The following is an 18,572-nucleotide window of genomic DNA, read 5'->3' as shown; positions in this document are numbered from 1 at the left end:
TTTCAAATACTCCCCAGTGACAGCTGAGTAGCATAATGATGCTTTATCCTATGTTAGTGACAAAATAAATTGCTTTTCCAGCACACACACCCAGAGCTTTATAAAAAGAATAATCCCATTGGAAAAAGGATTCTTCAGCACTGAATTCCTGCACCCAAAAGAGCCTCAGCTGAAGCAGCCTTCTCCACCATATCTGACATGCCAGGATTACATATAATAAAATTTAATTGGGCATTGAAGACTCAGTCAAGCATCACATGACCAATCCCCCAAAAAGTAGTCCTATGACATTTTACATAAATAATCTGTTAATGCTTATACACTGGTTTTCTTCCTTCCCACAGATCGTCTCAATTTTTAAGCTTTGAACTTGCTGAAACTTGCATATGTAAATTATGCCTGTGAACAGGTACTTCTACTGGTTCAAAAGGATGTGAAAATAAACTTGGTTGCATCTTACTCTCATATCTTATACACACTGATTTCTTTTTAATGAGTCTAAAATTTGTTATTTAAAAAGTGAAGGGTTTTATCATGTGTTCAGCAAAATCTTCTCTCTGACTTTATGTCTAACTAGACAATTGGGCAACGTTTTTTAAAATTAAGTTCCAGAGGAAGAATTCTTTACCATTACCTTGCACTTTCTACCTATCAATAACTGTCACACTCAGTAGATAGATACCTACGTTATCTTACCTATTCAGGAAGAGCTGATTGGTATTCAAGTCCACCAAGAAAAACACTGCAGTTACTGTAAGTGCATTCCCTTATTCTATGTGCCACACCTGTAAAATGTTCACAAAATGTCCACAAATGTCCACAAAATGTCCCTTGAGTTCATTTAATCCATGACTTTGAGCTCTATCTGCTACAGTGCTCACTCAGGACAGGAGAGGTGATGTGTTGTGTGGAGTTATTGGGCACCACAGCCAGATCAGGTCAGGTCACTGCTACACTTGCACTGCTCCTTGTAAGACTTCTTCTCGAGTCGGGTGGTTCCTGTTATAGTAATTCCTGTAACATACACCTCAAATCATGGCTTACAACAATTTAAAGGTATTTCCATTACAAACTCCACCCCTAGTTCTTTTGGGCCAGGTTATAGGATTTAACATTGCAGTGAACTCCTCCCCTTGCTCCCAGCAACTACCACCTAACAGTAGTAGTTATCTTACTTACTTAGTATAAGCTGATTGACACTCAAGACCATAGGAAAAAACACTGTAGTTACTGTGAGAACAGTTTCAAGCTCCTACTTCTAGTCATCATGGCCAAATAAAACAGAAAACATGTCAGTTCTTGATATGCCATAGTGTGTGAACAGAGAGCTCTGGCTCTCAAGCATGCTGCAAGTTGTGTGAATCGGTGTATACATTATAATCACAACAAAAAGCAATTTTCCAGCACTTTTCATTTAAAGAAAAATTCCTCTGAGAAAGTGGTTTTGGGGGGTGGGGCAGCAAATCTCCCAAGGATTGCTGAGCTGAAAGGATCAACCAGGAAGCTTCTGTCACAGGAGAAATAAGGCAGGGCTGGTGGGGAGGGCAGTGGGCAGCCTTTGGGGCTGGAGCAGCATCTGAGACACAGGCTCACTGCAGTTAAGCCTCAACATTAGCTACTAGTCCTTCTTTCAGCTTAAAGCTGTGCCCCTGCCCTTGTTTACCCTCAGCAGTGGTAACCCCTCCTTTCAAAAGCAAAGGAACAGTTTCAGATACCAGAGGATTTGGAGCAGAGGATCTGGATATTTTAATGTTTTCAGGCTTCAGTCATCATGAATATCACTTTACAGCTTGGTGCATAAACAGTCCATTTTTGAAGAGTGAGAAAATGAATATAATGTAACTATACTGTAGGCCTTCTGGCCCAAATCTGTTCCTAGTGAAATTCCAGGGGCTTCGGTGGAGTTGCGACAAGAATAAACTTAGCTGTCTAGCTGTACTTTATAATACGCTATTTCTGATTAAAAGAGAGATTACATGAAAGTAAACATTTCTTTCTGTAAGTATTAAACCCAAATGGCACTCAAACTTATTCATATAACCAAGTGCATTGTTTATAAACAATAAATTTTTATAGATGAAAAAAATGGGCAACAAAAAGCATTAATAAAATAGGGTTATTCATTTTATAAATAGGAACATAAGGAATTATGGTATGGTTGAAATGATGTATTAAGACTATACACGAAAATACATGCTTCTTTTTTTCTTACAGTCCTTATCTTCGACAGAAAAGAGAGCGATGGGGACACGGGTTGTGGGAGGCAGATGTGGCCAGGACACGCCTCAGAGCAGATCACTTTTGTTTGAGAAGTCCAGTCTCATGAGCACTTTTCTAAAAGGAGCTTTGACTGTTCTGCTTATTAGGAAGTTTAGAAATAACAAGTTTCACATTTCAAAGTTCTGTCATTTTTGTATTTCCTCCAGGCAATAAACATGAGAAATTTGTACCCTGTGAAACATGTGCATTTCAGGCACTGGTAGGATACAGCTGCCTAAGTCCTTGTTTACTTGGTTTCTCCTCTACTTCATGCTCAGCGTAAGGAATTTTAGAGTTATTAAACTTTTTCCCAGTTGCCCAGAGCCACCATCCCTTTGTTTCAAACTGAGTAGCTGCATATATAATAACTCTGTGACAACTGCCCGCCCCGCTTTCTGTGCTTACCTTTTTAGTTTCAGCAGGAGCTCCCTTTTTCCTGTCACCAGGTATGTCTTCCAAAGGGAATTTCCAATATGAGACAGTCACTGTCACTCAGACTCGGTGTTAATCCACCTGTATTTCCAGCAATCAAACAGTTTCAGATCAGTGAGCTCTCCCTTTTCCCACCTTGAAGCAACTGCATAAGATGTGTCTTTCTTGGCCATTTGTACAACAGGAACGAACTCCTGCACTATGCTGTGACCAGGTAAACAGTCTCATAGAGTTTGCAAGGAAGATAAGGGTTAATACTTAAACTCAGAATGAGGCCCAGAAAAATCCCCATTTAATCAGGGATTATGAGCTCAACTCTTATTGTTTAGGTGCTGCATAAACCTTCACTAATGACTGCGGTCCTGAAAGTGCCCAGCAGGATGGTACTCATCCATTTGCAGAAGTTTAATACTTAGAAATTCACATTCATGAGTTCACAGCATTATATATAACCAGAGAAAAAGGACCAAAGGACTTCAGGTGCTCACTCAAGGCACAACTTTAATGAAATGTAGGAATCTTAGGATCAAAATGATAGCCACCAATAGGCATACACCCGGAGAAGAAGGGAGTTTGGTGATCTTCTCGTAATAACAACTTGACACTATCCAACAGAGAGAGAATCATGGCAGTGAGGACCAAAGCAAAGGCAGCCACTTCTCAGATGACAGACCAACTCTATTCTGGCCTACTGGAAAAGTTTTTGATGTTTTTAAAGCTACTTTTTTCAAGTCACTGAGATATTTTAATTAAATCTGAGAAAGAATTTTTGCTGTGATGTGATCTCTACTGTCTATATAGGTAATTACAACAAATATATGCATAAGCATTAACTCTGAGGAAAGGATTTCAGATTTATACTTCAGATGCATCTTCACCATTGCCAGCAGAGACATTTCCTTCTCTTCTTTTCAAAGCACTCAAGCAGAAAGATTCAGAATTGTGCTATTAGTTCAGTTTGAAGATGGTCCAAAAGAGCAATTGTAGAACTAAATACTTTTCAAAATAGAAATACTGCTTGTTTTTCTATTTCTTGAAAGTATCATGAAGGAGACAGGAACATAAACAAATCTAGTTTTTCAGACTAGTAAAAAAAAAAAACACAACCAAAAAAAAACCCCAAACAAACAACAGGCAACATCTTGCATACCTCACTACTTAAAACATGAAAATGAGTGCAACAGAATGAGCTTTCAGCAGATTCAAATACATCCATTTACAAAAAAAAAGGAACCCCTTTCCTGGAGCAGTGGTGCATTTGCTAGTGAGGTCTTTGCACTGAGCTATACACAGGTGTAACAGACTATAGTCACTTCTCACTGCTAATTAAGGTGTTATTAATTTATTAATGTTCTAAATTCTGTGGAATCAAACCATTAGAGGTTGATTTAATCCACAGTTTGGCTCACTATAATGCATTATAAGCACACCACCTTGAGTTTTTATACTATAGCCAGACCTTTGAGAAAGTAGCTGGCCTCTGCAGTGGGCTTGGCATGAGGTCTCTGAGTGTCCAAGATGCATAACCTCCTGGAGATAGGAAAGTGGGGCACCTGCTGGATGGAGGGAAAATATATCACACCATGTCTGGGAAGGGGAATAACTCCTGCAGTCCATCCCTATACTGGCAGATGGGTGTATCTCTTGGACTGGGTGGAATGAACAGCATGAGATATAGCGAGGGTAAAGGCCCCTAATTAAACCTAATCTAATACTCAACAGAAAACTCCAAAGAGATTACGAGAAAAAACAGCTCTTCTGTCTCTTTTTTAGTCATTTCACTAATCCAGTTGGCTCTAGGAGAAGCCTGGCCCGGATGCCCTGGAGCAGCAGCACATGGATGCATCGCTCGCTCCCTCCACATTTAGGGGTGAACTTCTCCATCCCTCACACAGGGTCAAATTAGCCAGCAGGATCCCAGCCCAGTCTGCAGCTGGCCAAGCTCATTACATCTTTAGTTGCCAGGAAGGCAGTTGTGACCAGCTGTAAGGCTGAGACCCCATGCAGAGCCTGCCAAAGGTCAGCAGTCATCATCTGGCCAGCTGCAGGTCCTCCAGGGACTCCAAGGTCCAGCTGAGAGGAGTAAGGAGAAGTGATGAGTGAGTCAGGGGCTCTGCAGAGGGGAAGGGGAAGGAGAAGGAGTGAGGAGGGAGGAGTAGGTATTTGCTGTGGTTAAGTCTAACTGCTCCTGACAAACAGGCTGAGATGGGAAGATGAAGATGATGAATTTTCACTGAAATGTAGCTATGAATTTGAAGTGTTCCTGGGCATAGTTAGACAATCAGTATGACTTGACTCCTTCATCCTCTAAAACCTAATTAATAAAAGTTTATAACTTTTAAGCCTTACCATAGGAAAAAAAAGGAGGTTGATCTTTTCCTACAGGCAAAATGAATGTTTTTCCGTACAAGCAATTCAAGAAATTTGAACATAAAGCAAGCAGAACTGTTATCTTGATGATATATTTAAGGGGTCTTTTCCAGGTTTCTATGTTAGTTTTGCAATGTACAGTGGGCCTTTTGATCTGAATTTAAAACATGTATTTCTCTAAAGGTCTCTGCTTTTTAAAACATTTCTTAATGAAAAATAAAAGACAATAGAAACTCCATACAAACACACCAAAAAAAAAGAAGTTGCTTCCCTCAGTCATTAGCCAAAAAAAGCATGATTTTCAGACACAAAATTAAAATACAACATTAATTATGGGGGTTTTAAAGTTGTACAGAATTATGCCCTTCCTTGTAGTGACTGACAGACAGAAAACTTGCAGCTCCTATGTTATATTCATTATTCTGACATTCACGAGGCATCCTTACCTGCCTACCTGTGAGGCCACTGCCCAGTACCTCAGAGCCTGAAGCACTCAGCCACGTAGTAAGAGTTGGGATTGGTGGAGCTCAGATTTTCTAGATCATCATCTTCTTATGTGTTTCTGGGCACTGCCTTCCTTAAATGAACGTGTTTCATATAGAATACAATTCTTTCTTTTCAGTGTCACATCCTATTATTATTATTAAATATGCTAAATGTGACCACAACAGTGTATCTTCCAAGACCACATATCTTGCCCTTCCCAATCCACAGACTAAAGAGTGTTTCATGGTGCTCACTTTCATTCCCTATGAGGATTACAGCACATTTTGGCATGGATTTTTTCAAGGATGTCCTGTAATTAAGATTTTGTTTCCTAGGTGTGTATAACAAAATCCACAGTTTGTAAACTAGCCTAGTAGGACTTAGGAAGCTATGGACAAACATCCCACAGGCGGAATACTTCTCCTCACATTCTCAGAAGTTACTTCTCAGAAGTATTGACCTTTTTGCAACTCTTAAAATGTCTGCCAGCCAAAGAGGGGTGTACATTACCAACATGTGATTTGCTAGTGTTACTCTGCATACTTCACCCAAGATCACTTGCCAAGGTCAGCACAGTGCAGATTGAAATGTTGAAAGTTCTCCAGCTTAGCTCCCTTTAAAATACCATTTAAAATCATCTGCCCTGCATTAGATCCTTGGGAATAATCAGTATCCTTGGGATGGTATTTTGGTTAAGAGGAGCAAACACTGCAGCAATGTGTGAGAAATCATGAAATAAAACTAGTGATGTTCACAGTCTTGCATAAAGATTCCTATGAACAGAAGGCTCAGGAAGTGATCTCCTGTAACCAAGAAAGACTATGTTGTGTTAAGGCACTTGCATCCTTCTGAAGCATCTGTAATGACAAGAGTGTGCTAATACCTTGTTTGTACCTCTGCACGACCTCAACCCAGGGTTTTCAAACCACTTTTTCTACTCCGTGATTACTTGGGACATACTACATACACAGAAAGCCCATTCTGTAAAGGCTCCTCCTGAAATACTCTGCTAAAAAAAAAAAAAAAAAAAATCATTTATCTCAAGGTCACATGGCAAGGGCAGAAAGTGATTTTGAGGGAAGCTGTGCTCAAGGGCCAGGCTGGCCTTGCCCTGTGTCAGACGTACACCTGCTACCCCCTCCAGCTGCAGGCTCAGGCAGGCAGGTAGGTGCCACCTCACTTTCTCTGCGGCCCTTTGTGGGGGACACAGTCCCTCAATGTGCTGTGGGGACAGAGCCATCCCTAAGTTAGGCTTCTTTCATCCTCAGTTCAGAGACGCTGCCAAAGAGCAGTCAGGTGGTAACTTTTGGTGACATGACTAAGTTGGGCTGGGTTCAAGTGAAAGATTTATCAGAGGTGAAATACCACTTCCAGTCCCGTTGGCCACTGACTGCTAGCAACATAAACACAAATGGTAAATACATTCTTCTGCCACTCTAGTGAGTTGTATATCCCTTCCCACTCAGAGTATTAATCATATGAGACATTTCTTGATGCTCTGAAGGAGGCCGTCTCTTCACCTCATCTCTGTCTTTCTACTTTCTTTTTTTTTTCATCTTTTTGGTGGGAGAGGCAGCTAGACACATTTTGAATTACAACTAAAGGAGTGGAGAGAGCTGGAAATTTTTCATGATAGAAAGACTTAGATTGAGTTCCTGGAAGAAAATACTTGTTAAGCCTGAAACAGATGAAGATTTAACCTGGTTATTTCTAGACCCATGTGGAGTAACCAATTTTTATCCTGGCTGGTAAGACCGAAGTCATTAGGAGCAAACAAATGTATATTGCTTTGCGAATATTGTGAAATACACCTCGTGGCTTGTGAAAGAGATACGTGTGGTTTGTTCTTACTAGTTTTACTAAATTTGTCTCTGACAGAACACTGAGTACAATTCCCTGTCAAAGTAACAGAGCTATATAACACAGTTGTTTTAAAAGGGGAGTCACCATGCAATTTTAGGGCAAAATCCTGGAATACACAGTCAGTCTTCACACCCAGTGAAAGAAACAAGAGCTTTACTGGTGCAGGGAAAGGAAGACGGGGAGGGGAAGATAGAAAAATATGACTATAAAATATCACTTTTACAGAAAGTAAATATGACTATGAAATATCACTTGTAGAGAAAATAAAGGAAACTGTGCCCATAACAGGACCCGTAATGGGAGACACATTTTTGTTTCTCCATGAGCCATCTCAGAATGATATGTGCTGGTGAAGTGAGAAACAAGTTCCTAGGCCCCAGCCCGGCAAGACGCTCCATCTCCCGGCTCGGGACCACCGTGATGAGGCGGGGGCGACCTAGGCTGGGTGACGGCTGAACATGAGTGCAGGCGGCCGCCCCGTAGCCGGGTCTGGCTGCCCTCCCCCATACCAGGGAATGCACTTAAAGAACCAGTCTGCCAGACAGCTCTCTCACAGCACGTTTTATTTGCAGCGGGGTTTCCGGGGCAGCGCGCGTGTCCCGAGCCCCGGGGTCTGCCAGCCCCAGAGAGAGACGGCGGCCCAAGGGGCACCGGGGCTGCCCCTCTCTCCCGAGAAGCATTTGCAGGAGGCGGCTGGGCGCGGGGACTGCTCTGGCGGGACAGCAGCATCCCCGGCGGCGGCAGCAGGCGCGGGATGCTGGCCCTCCTGGTCCCTCATAGCGCCTGATAGGTCCGTCGGGGCGGCGGCGTCCCGGGCGTCCGCGGCCCCGAGTCGATGCTGGTGCTGGGCGAGAGAGAGTCGGCGTCGCGGAGGGGCAGCCCTGGTTCCTCCCCCGGGGAGAGACGGTCCACGATGCTGGAGAGGCAGTCCAGGCTGGACAGGGCGCTGCTCTGATCGGCGGCGTAGGCTGCGCCGATGGCGGGGAAGGGGGACGGGGACACGGCAGTGCGTTACCTTGGGGTCCCACTCTGCCTTCCCCAGATGCCACGGGGAGTGGGGGGGGCCGCGGCTCGGCTCGGCTTACCGTGGGCCATCTCGGAGCAGTAGACCGCGTCGAAGCTGCTGCCTCTCGCCGACCAGACGGGACTGCCGCAGTCGGCCTGCAAGACAGCGATGGGCGAGTGCTGGCCCAGCCGCCCGCGCTCAGGGGCCAGCGGGACGCTTCCCACGAAGGGGAAGCGCCTTGAAGGCCGTCGGGGAGGGAGCCCCGGCGCCCGCGGGACAGCAAGGCAGCAGCCCCACGGCCACGTTGCTGCCGCTGGGCAGCCCCTTCCCCGCCTCCCCCCGTCCCATGCCGAACCCCTCTGCGGCACCGCGCTAAGAGAGAAGGAGAGGAGACGCCGGGACCCGGGGTTGGGGTGCCTGCAGGGTGCTCTCGGGCAGCGCTACCGCCCCACCAAGCATCCCCGGACAACCCACGTGCGTGCTCAACGGTAAATCTGGGAAGGGGCCTGTTACAAGGAAAACCGCCTGCCTTTTCCTGATGTCCGGGTGCGTTTGGCCTGTCCCACACCCATGGGTCTGGGTCGCACGAAGCTAGGCCGAGGGAGACCTGTCCGCGGGCCTTCCTGGAGTCCCCAAAGCCCGACCTCTCCTGCCTCCCTCTTACCATCCCATCGGAGCAGCTGGAAGTGGGGCTGGTCGGTTCGGAGCAACTCTGTCCCGGCAGGTGATAGTAGTTTTCTACCTGTTCCCTCAAGAGCTCCTGGAGGCTCTCGATGTATCTGATGGCGTTTCTCAGAATCTCTACTTTGGGGAGTCTCTGGTTGGGGTTGGCAGTGGTGCATCTCTTCAGGGTCTCAAAAGCTTGGTTCACTTTCTTCAGCCTCCTCCTCTCCCTCATGGTGGCCGCCTTCCGCCGGTCCATTGTGGTGGATTTTCTTTTGCAGGCTTTGCAAGCCCACATGAGGCAGTGACCGGCCTGGTGATGGCCAGTGGGAGCTCGGACATGCTCCTCTTCCTCGGAGCAAGCGGGCTCGGGGGGCTCGTGGGCGCCGAAGGGGGGCAGATCCCTGGGCTCAAAATCCTCGGGGAACTCGCCCTCTGGGGAGGAGAGGCAGGGGCTGTCGTAGAAGAGCTCGGACGGGGAGAACTTGCAGCTGTCCATCACCTCCATCCCTGCTGCGGACCCGTCAGTGCAGGACGGCAGCCACCGGCTATCGGCGAAGGCGCTCCGCAGTGCGGTGGGCAATTTCCTCCGTAATTAGCGACCCGAGACCAAGTGTCTTTTGGGTGATGCAAGGGGCCCTTATATATACGTGGAAAGGGAGGCTGGTCTGCAGCGGCCAGTCTTTATTAGCATATCCCACCACAGCCCCTGCCGGGGGCTGTCTGGACAAGCCCCCTCCAGTTCACAGGAGACAATTTGCTCCGCGCCGCTCCTTTGGAGAGCCGGGCATTTTTCTAATGAACGACCTCGCCAGAACTGGTTGCGACATCTCCAAAATTTCAACCAGTTCTGGGAATTTTCAGTTTTGGTATGGAAAGAGAAAGAGGGGCAGTGGACGCGCACGAACCACTGACATTTCCAACAGAGTTCTTCCTCATCCCGATGTTCCCATCTCCCATCACACGCTGCCTCTGGGGAATTAACGTTGAGCACCCCCGTTGCACCTACCGTGTCTGCTTGCATATCTTTATTTCCCACAGCCCGTGGTCCAGGTCTGGCCTGAAACAAACTACCCTTCTTTTTAGACCTAAGATATGTTCATTTATATCGAGGAGAGCGTTGTCCTGTAGCTAAAGTTGTGTCACCAACTGCTTAAATTTACAAATTAGGGGACAAAACTGCACAGCTACTTGTGTCCAGGAGAGACGAGGAGGGGCAGAAACCGAGATTTTAGTGCTGTCGGATCGGGTCACGGGGAAAGATATTCACAAAAAAAAAGTGTATGTGTTTGCTCCGAAACAAATCCCCTTCCCATTCTTCTACTCGTGTGACTTGGTGCTGCTTAGAGACACAACAGTCAAGCAGTGCCTTGGGCTCGCTAATGTTCTGCTTTTAGGCAAACTTGTACCGTTACAGATGCGTCCCAGCTGCCAGTGCAACAAACCCCTCCTGGAAGTGTAAAATTTCTAACCCCGCAATCCCTAAGTAACTTTACACAAGCCGGGGACAAAAGCCTTGCAGAGCCCCAGCCGCAGCAGTAGCCGAGCGGAGCGGTGCAAGGGTCATTAGAGTGGTAATGAAGCCATTTAACAGGCATTTGCTAACGCGCAGGAATCCTTTGGTTTCATCCAGGTGGCTTTTGTAGCTGAGGAAAATATTATGAGAAGGCAAAGGAAACCTTCCCTACCTGGGAATAAAATTATATGACCTAGGTTAACTCAAACGGAGAGCAAGTGACCCAGCAGCGGTTCAAACACTACGTAACCGGTCTGCGTGCCCAGGAAAAAGGTGTCTCCCTTCAGGAAAAAGCCTCCCTTCAGGAAAAGGTAATGCGGTGGTATGGCGAGCCGGTTGTCTCAAGGAGATGCTGATCAAGTGAGCAAGGCAGGTAGGGAGTATCTTCTGAGATAGGTGCCCTGTTGCAGCCACATAGCTGGAAAGCGATCCTCACGGGCGAGGCGGAGAGCAGCCAGCAGCTCGGCAGTGGTTGAGGCTGGAGGGACCCCATCTGCTCCCTATTTCCCTCCACCACCACCCCCGAATCCCCAACGGCGGATTTCCACTCTTAGGCTAAAACTTTTTCTAAAAAAACAACCATGCATACACCCTGCTTCCTTCGAGCAGACGCATGATTATCTGAAGTCTGGGAAAGGCTACATCTGCACTACTTTGGTTTATTTGGGGCCATAAACAGGGGGAGCCCCCTTTGAAATGAATACTGTAGGAAAAACAGGGAGTTGGTAAAGGAATAAAGTTACAGAAAGGGGAAAGCTCAAAATTTCAGGACTCTGTCGCTCTGAAATGCAGGTTGCTGTTTTGTTGGACCACATCTGAAACGGGGCAGTTCTCTACTGTTTTGCTAAGATAGTGTCCGTCAGAAGGGGTTCTGCTAGGCAGTAACTTGAACTCTTCACTGGGCTGTGGCGTGCACACACAGAGACACAGACGGACACATACACGCAATTTTATTTACCACGTTTGCACTGCGTAAAATAGAGCTGTTTATATATTCATGCTTCATGCATAAAAAAACCTTGATCTTTGAAGTGTCGATTGCAGTTCCGATCACCTTTCTTGGTTGGTGCATGCTTGGTTTCTCTCCAAGCATGCACTGTGGATCTCCCCGTGACCAACGCCAACCCCCTCAGTCCTGCTCTCTTGGCATGCAGAGCTTTAGCTCGCAGCTTTGACTCTTAGCTCAGCGAGGGGCTGTTAAAAACCGTGACTTTCCCCAAAAGTCTTTGAGTAGCTAGAAAAATGTTTTTCCTTTTTCCTTAAATATTTTTGGGCAAGGGGAAGAAAGCATGGAGGAGTTTGTCATTCAGGAAGAAAAAAAGGTCTGTAAATAGTATTCCTTAAGGAGTCCCTGACTTCTCTGGTAAAGCGATCTCAAAACAAATTTGCAAAAATGCAGTAGGCGAGTGGAACTAAAGAAAGGGGAGAGAAAACACGAACTACAAGGCTGGCTAATGAGGTTTCTGAGGAAGGGCGAGGTAGAGGGGCGGGGGAGGATACTGCTGCATTTCAGGAGGCTCAAGTCCGTAAAGCGGGAAGCAGCCTGAGAATTAGACACTGTCTGCTCCTATGGACGGGTAGAGAGAAAATGGTGAATGTGTCAGTCTCTCTTTATATGATGCTTCTTACACCAGTCCTCCCCGCTCCTCAGCAATCGCCGTGCCGCACTTATTTCTGGAGGGATTCCATCCCATGTGGGCACCGTTTCCAGACTGTGCCGTCTTTTTCCCAGCCCCATGCCTTTCTATTTGGGAAAAGAAAATCCCACCGACACCAGAAATCACCGAGCTGAGGGGGTGAGAGGTGTTTGGGGTCCACCCGAGGGCCCCCCAAAACCCCGGCCCTTCGGAGCGCCTTGCGCACTGTCCCGCCGGCCTCTGGCCTCGACGCAGCGCGCAGACGGGCCCCGGTGCAGCGCGGCGAGAGCGTCACTCAGGGATGAAACTTAATACTGCCAAGCCGCTCCGCTCCCGCTGTCGGTGGGTGCCGGCAGCGGCGGTGAGGGCTACCCCGCACTGCCCCGGCAGCAAAACTGTTTCCCAGTCGGGCTGGTGGGGCCGGGCGCTTCCAGCCGTGTGAGAAACGTTTGGTTCCCCCCAGCGCTGAGAACCGTGCGCACCTAAGTAAACACATTAGTACCTGCCAGAGGGATTTGTATAGAGGACAGCTGAAGAAGGCATTGGCCTCTGTTGGCTCCCTGGGACTCCCAGGAGAGATCAAAGGGACACGAGGGATATTTTCGCAGCCTTGAGACTGGGAAAAGTTGCTGGTTCCTGCTATAGGATGGACGTCCCAGCGAGCACATGGTTCAATTATTCAGCCTCTTCCCTCCCCTGCCCCCCACATCCATTCCCTGCTCAAAACAGCAGCGATCCACGCAGGAATTTTCCCCAGGAAATAGCTGCTGTGTCGCCGCCTGCCTCCCTTGACTTCGAGCTCAGAGAATAAGCTGAGCACAGTACTGGCTGTTCGTCTCCCTCCCTGGATGGTGGGTGATTTTACCAAGGAAAATAAAGATGGGAAAAAAATAAAAATAATTTAAAAAAGGGCTTTAAACACTCGGTCGTGTCACTTCAGAGGAAAGCAGTGACAACGCGGCGACACTACAGAGAGACACACCATCTTCTCCCCCTTTCGCCTTCCCGCCATCGCTCCCCGGCCCCGCAGGCATCTCGGGCGGGCTGCGATGCGTTGCCGCGACAGGCCAGGCACCCTCCGCTCCTGAGGGAGGGAGCAGGTGGTTCCCTGGGGAGTGGAGCAAGTAGGGGCTCAGGGGTCTGTGTTGAGTATGGGCTTTCGAGCCCTTGTTAAATGAAGTGCATCGGGGAGGAGAGAGCGGCGGGGGCTCTTGCATTCGCTTAAAAGCTGACTTTGTCCGTGGCCTCTCCGGAAAAAGACTTGATTAAATCACAAACCTCTTGTCTTTACCCAGTTACTACCCTTTGATTTTGTGATTATAGTGCCCTATTTGCTTTGGCTGGAGACTTGAATAAAGATTATCGTTATTAATATCTAACACAAACATCTTAATTGCAAACACACTGACGACCTTCAGTGGGAAGCCCGGCATGTCAGCCGCAGCCGTGGAGGTCACGGAGAGTCTCTCTGGGAGATATTTTCTTTATTTAATGAAAAAGACTCTCCTTTAGGCAAACTTACTCCAAACAATCGCTCAAGTTACCCTGCTGCTGGAGAAGACGCTGTAGTGGGGGTCCTGTTGGGCAGAACGGGTTGTTCGTAGAAGTCAATGCTGAGCTGCGGGTTAATCTGACATTCGGCTGCCCAGATGTCGGCGCGACACTGTGGCTTTAGGGACTGGCTCAGCACTGCTCCTGCCCTGCTGCGGGCAGCGGGTCCCGCGGGGCTCAGATCAGCGTGTGAACTGTGTGTAGCCCTTCCCGCGCACCCGGCGGGGATCGAAACAAATTAGGAAGGAAGACGACGAGCTGCTAGCCCGATCTGAAATACTCTGTGGCTGGTCAACTGCCTTCGCTACAGAAGTGAGATGCACCTCCTCCCGTCTCGCCAGGTCGCAGGGATGGCACGCAGGGGGCCGCGCTTCCCGACGCACCACTTTCTGAAAAATCCGAGGGTTCCCCGAATCAAAGGGGTTTAATCTGAAAGGAGAAAAAGGGTGAAACCGTCGCATCACTGTGCCCACCACACTGTCCCGCCGCAATTATTCTTTAGAACGGAGTGTCTCATAGAGCAATTAAGAGCTAGCACTTCACTGGTTTAAAAATCAGACTGACCACGGCGGCATAGAAAAGGCGGTAGGAAGGCCCGGTGATGGGAGAGCCGGCTCTCAGGGAAGGCTCTGCCCAGAGCTTCCACTTCCGACGGGTGTACCCGTGCCTGAGCCGGCCGAGAAGGGGGAGACCTTCCCGAAATGCTACTGTGACCTTTCAAAAAACAAGAACAAAAAATAAATCAATGGCTAAAACTGACGGGGAGAGCGCCGGCGGGTAGAGTTGAAGTGTCGTCCCTTTGCTTGAGCAGGCTCTCCCGCAAGCCCTGTGTCTGTGTGCTTAGGGCAGAATGTGCTGTTCCCTGGTGGCCACCTCTTCCCGGGGGTATAATCTGTTACAAACTGTAACGCTCTGACTGTGAGCAGCTCCGCTCCACCATCCTCAGGCTGTGTTTTATCACATCACTGAGTGAAAGGCTTCATATGTTGTTACCTCCCCACCTCCAAATCCTTTCGGCCCCTTAACTCTTTCCTTGCCGGGGAACCCCATTCCTTTCTCCCTCAGGCACACGGAAGTCAAGGGGAGTTACTTTTCCTGGGAAGAAGCCACAGCTGCCTCCAGGCCCCAAGAGAGCGGGCTCTTGTCACAGCCTATCGCTGCCCCGTTAGGGCAGCAGGACCATCATTTTTGCCGAAGACAATGCCTGCGTTCAAGTCCTCGGTGCCGAGAGGAAGAGGCGGGACGCGCTGAGCCTCTCCCAGCTCAAGGACCGGGGCGGGAGATGGAGGGGCAAGGGTGTCTTTTCGCGTGTCCCGTTTCTAAGCTCACCCTCCATGTGCAGAGCAAGGCCGAAGAAGCGTCCCTGCCTGGCAAGGTACTCGAGCGGCCCTGTTGGACATTTTAGGGGAGCAGTATCGCTTTCCAGGGGGACGTGCGTTGCGCAAGCACGGCAAGGAATCGGGCCGCGGGGCGCTGCGGGAGCAGGAGAGGCGGCGGGCCCTGCCCATGCTTCCCTGGGAGCCCACGGGGAGAGTTAGGCGGGTAACTCACATCGCAGGAGCGGCCCTAAATAAGGAGAGACGGTCCTTAGAGGAGTAAACGAAGGGAAAAAAAAATCTATCCCGAGTCCTGCTTCCAGTCACACGGGTCGTGCTTCGGCTACACGGGTCTGACTCATCTAGGCTTCATCTCGCTGAAGTCCATGACAGGTTTCAGCTCCGGGATCGGGTTATTATGAAATTACAAGGAGGGGAGGAAAACACTGTAACACAAAGAGCTTTATTTTACAATCCAAGAAATCCATCTGTTCTTATATACAATATCACATTCCACCATTTAAATATATATGTTATGTTTACAAAAGAAAAGACAGTACTGAAATTATTTACAGGAACGAAACGAGGCGGGAACTCTTTAAATATGACTCACACGAAATGCAACCAACAGCTTCTCTCAGACAGGAATGAACTTCCCAGTGAGTCTCGGACAAAGAGGATCACCGGTACACAGGTAAATATCTTAAATTAGGAAAAAAAAAAAAAAGGAAAAAAAGAGGGGTGGTCTATGCAACACAATTTAAAGAAAACAAAACTTGGGGGAAAAAAAGAACACACAAAAAAGAGGGAAAGTCTATCTGGCTCGAGTCAGTGAGAGCCATTTTCTTTGGGGTAGGTGTACCTTGAATCAACCTTAACAAGGCCCCTGCATGGGCTTTCCACTGCGTTAATTTGCTTCGTTACTTGTTTAGAGGAAAGAGGATAGGGTCTGCCCCTCGTTAAACATACTACCACAGAACCGGGTTTATTTCTCCACCGCTTCCTCCGCACTGGGCAATTTGGGCTCGTCGGAAGAAATACTGTCCACTATTGAAGAGAGGCAGCGAAGGCTGCTGGAGGCCGACGACTCGACAACGGAGCCTCCTGCTCAACGAGAAAAAAGGCATTAAAGAGCAAACCGTTCCTCCTCGCCGGGCCTGCGGCGCGGGGGTTCCGGGCTGCCGGAGAGCCCGGGCAAAGGAGGGAAGAATGAAGGACGGACCGCCGGGGCCGCAGTCGTCGGGGAGAGGGAAGGGCGCTCGGCCCCGGGGAGGGGGCGGGCGAGCAGTGCTGGCGGAGCGGGGGCCGGCCACGGGACGAGTTACCTTCTTTGGGGCTGATTCCTAGGGCTCGGGAATGGTCAGAAACGGTTTGCCAGTCGGAGCTGCAGGTGCTCAGGAAGTCCGAACTGGCGATCTGCGGCACACAGGCGGGGCGGGAGTGGGGAGACACGGGGAGAGAATGTGTGTTAGTGAGGTGTCCCGCGGCTCCCCGGGCCAGCCGGGCCTGGCCGGCTGACTTCTGGAGGCCCGAGGACTCGCAGGTTCCCCGAGGAGGAGGGAGGTGACGGGTGCGGCGGCTCCGCTGGCTGCCGGGGTGGCGGGAGGAACCAAGCTGCAGTGCTTACATTTCCCTGTTTGGGGCTGAAGCTGAAGGGGTCCCCCCCGATCTCCTGCATTTTCTCCTGCTGATCCAGCCTGTGCAAGAGGTCCTGCAGCCTCTCGATGTAGCTGATCGCGCTCCTCAGTATCTCTACCTTGGGCAGCCTCTGATTGGGGTTCGCCACAGTCCTCCTTTTCAGAGCCTCGAAGGCTTCGTTGATCTTCTTCAACCTCCTCCTCTCCCGGAGGGTGGCTGCTTTCCGTCTGTCCGTGGGGGCCGACTTTCTCTTGCAAGTTTTACAAGCCCAGATCAAACACTGGCCGGGGAAGTGAGGGGGTTGTAGTCCCGGGGGTGCCAGCACATGCTCCTCTCCACTGCTGTCACTGCCGGCCTCTGGCTGCATTTGGTCCTGACATGGGGACAAGGTGCCATCGCTGCCTGGGTACAGCGGGGATCCCTCAGCCGTTTCCAGCTGCTGTAGGGCTCCATTCTCCCCGTCCAAGTAGAAGAAATAGGAGCCAGTTTCAAAAAGGTCCATCATGCTGTCCCCCGGTTTCTCTGCCTGCTTGAGTTGGGTGGCAGGCTCAAAAACACCCCGAGGAACAACCCAGATGGAATTTAATTAGTGCAGTGACATAAGTCCCCCGTGCTTTATATAGGAGCTGCTGAAATCCTATCCAGCTTTTAGCTGTCGCGGTGTATCACCCTCCAAAACTGATTCCAGCCAGTCTTGCGGGCGCTGTCCTGAGAACATCTCCTATTTAGAAGGGGGAGGGGGGACACTAGGGGAGGGAGGCAAGTTTAGGCGAAAAAAACCACAAAAACAAAAACAACCAACAACGAAAACAAGCAAAACCACCCCCCCTCCCAAACCTCACAACCCAACTTCCCACGAGCCCCCGAAATCCCGTGCGTTCGGGGTGCAGGCAAAGGAGGCGAAGTGGGGACTCAGGAGCGGCATCCCGGCGCGTCCCTGCTGCCGAGCCCGCGGGGGCATGGCTGGAGGACAAAGGCGCGGAGCTGCGCAAGGAGCCCTCCCCCAGCCTACCCCTCACACCCTCACGCTCCCTGCCCCGGTGCTAAGTATAGATCTATAAGGAGAGATTTCAAAGGCAGCCATCACTTTCCAAATAGACAGGTTAATATTTTCAGAAGAAACCCCTGCTATTTCCCCCGCCACCCCCACCTTCCTCTTGAAGCATGCCATTCCTGTGACCCAAGCCACCAGGGCCAGCCCAAGGTTAAGAGCCAAGCTCGCTGCCCCTCCACACGTACAGGGAGGATTGCCAATGCAGAGCCTTGCTGTGATGATGAGGCACCCACAGATATTGCACCTCGGCTTAGCCTTTCAGTCTGAACTTTCCCACGTTGCCCATGAGGTGACAGGAGTGATTCCAGGTGACTGGGTTACAGTGTGATGGGGCTCTCTGGACAGCCCTTGTCCTTGACGGTGTTTAGGGCAGGCAAAGCCCAGGCATATGGTGTAACTGAAGTTTGATCCCTTGGACCTGGCAGGGTATACAGAACTTCCTGGCCACTGAGACAGAAATGGAGCTTGTGATCACTATCTGTTAGTGTATGCTGTAATGTCACATCATGTCCGAGCCTATCTTCCTTGAAGAAAGAGAAAGAATGGGAAAATGGCCTGTTTGCCTTTTTCACTGGACTGCCTTGTGTTCCTTAAATCCCCTGTAATTTCTTTATGCTTATGTAAATACACATATGCATATGTGCCATATCTATATGCAGACACACATATGTATGTATGTTAATGTGGAGAAGTAAATATATTTCTCTGTGTGTACGTCTGTGTATACACACACAGACACGTGTGTACATTTTTTCATGGAAACTCACAATAAAACATGCAG

At 49.1% G+C, this 18,572-nt stretch overlaps 2 protein-coding genes across 2 annotated transcripts; both read right to left on the bottom strand.

The window, feature by feature from the left end:
- Positions 1–8,184: 8,184 nt before the first annotated feature.
- MYF5 (myogenic factor 5) lies at positions 8,185–9,587 on the bottom strand. The gene is made up of 3 exons (XM_050324744.1): positions 9,081–9,587; positions 8,496–8,571; positions 8,185–8,378 (listed from the first exon to the last, which is right to left on the bottom strand). Exons 1-3 carry the CDS (start codon positions 9,585–9,587, stop codon positions 8,185–8,187), a joined length of 777 nt encoding a protein of 258 aa, XP_050180701.1.
- A 6,495-nt stretch (positions 9,588–16,082) lies between these two features.
- MYF6 (myogenic factor 6) lies at positions 16,083–17,264 on the bottom strand. Its single transcript, XM_050324745.1, has 3 exons — positions 16,727–17,264; positions 16,425–16,515; positions 16,083–16,203 (listed from the first exon to the last, which is right to left on the bottom strand). Exons 1-3 carry the CDS (start codon positions 17,240–17,242, stop codon positions 16,085–16,087), a joined length of 726 nt encoding a protein of 241 aa, XP_050180702.1. The 5' UTR covers positions 17,243–17,264; the 3' UTR covers positions 16,083–16,084.
- Between the last annotated feature and the right edge of the window lie 1,308 nt (positions 17,265–18,572).

The sequence above is a fragment of the Myiozetetes cayanensis genome, unplaced genomic scaffold, assembly GCF_022539395.1.
Source record: "Myiozetetes cayanensis isolate MyiCay16 unplaced genomic scaffold, myiCay2020 scf3, whole genome shotgun sequence".
NCBI lineage: Eukaryota > Metazoa > Chordata > Aves > Passeriformes > Tyrannidae > Myiozetetes > Myiozetetes cayanensis.
The sequence above is the reverse complement of the archived record's forward strand: the minus strand, read 5'-3'. Positions and strand labels throughout refer to the sequence as shown.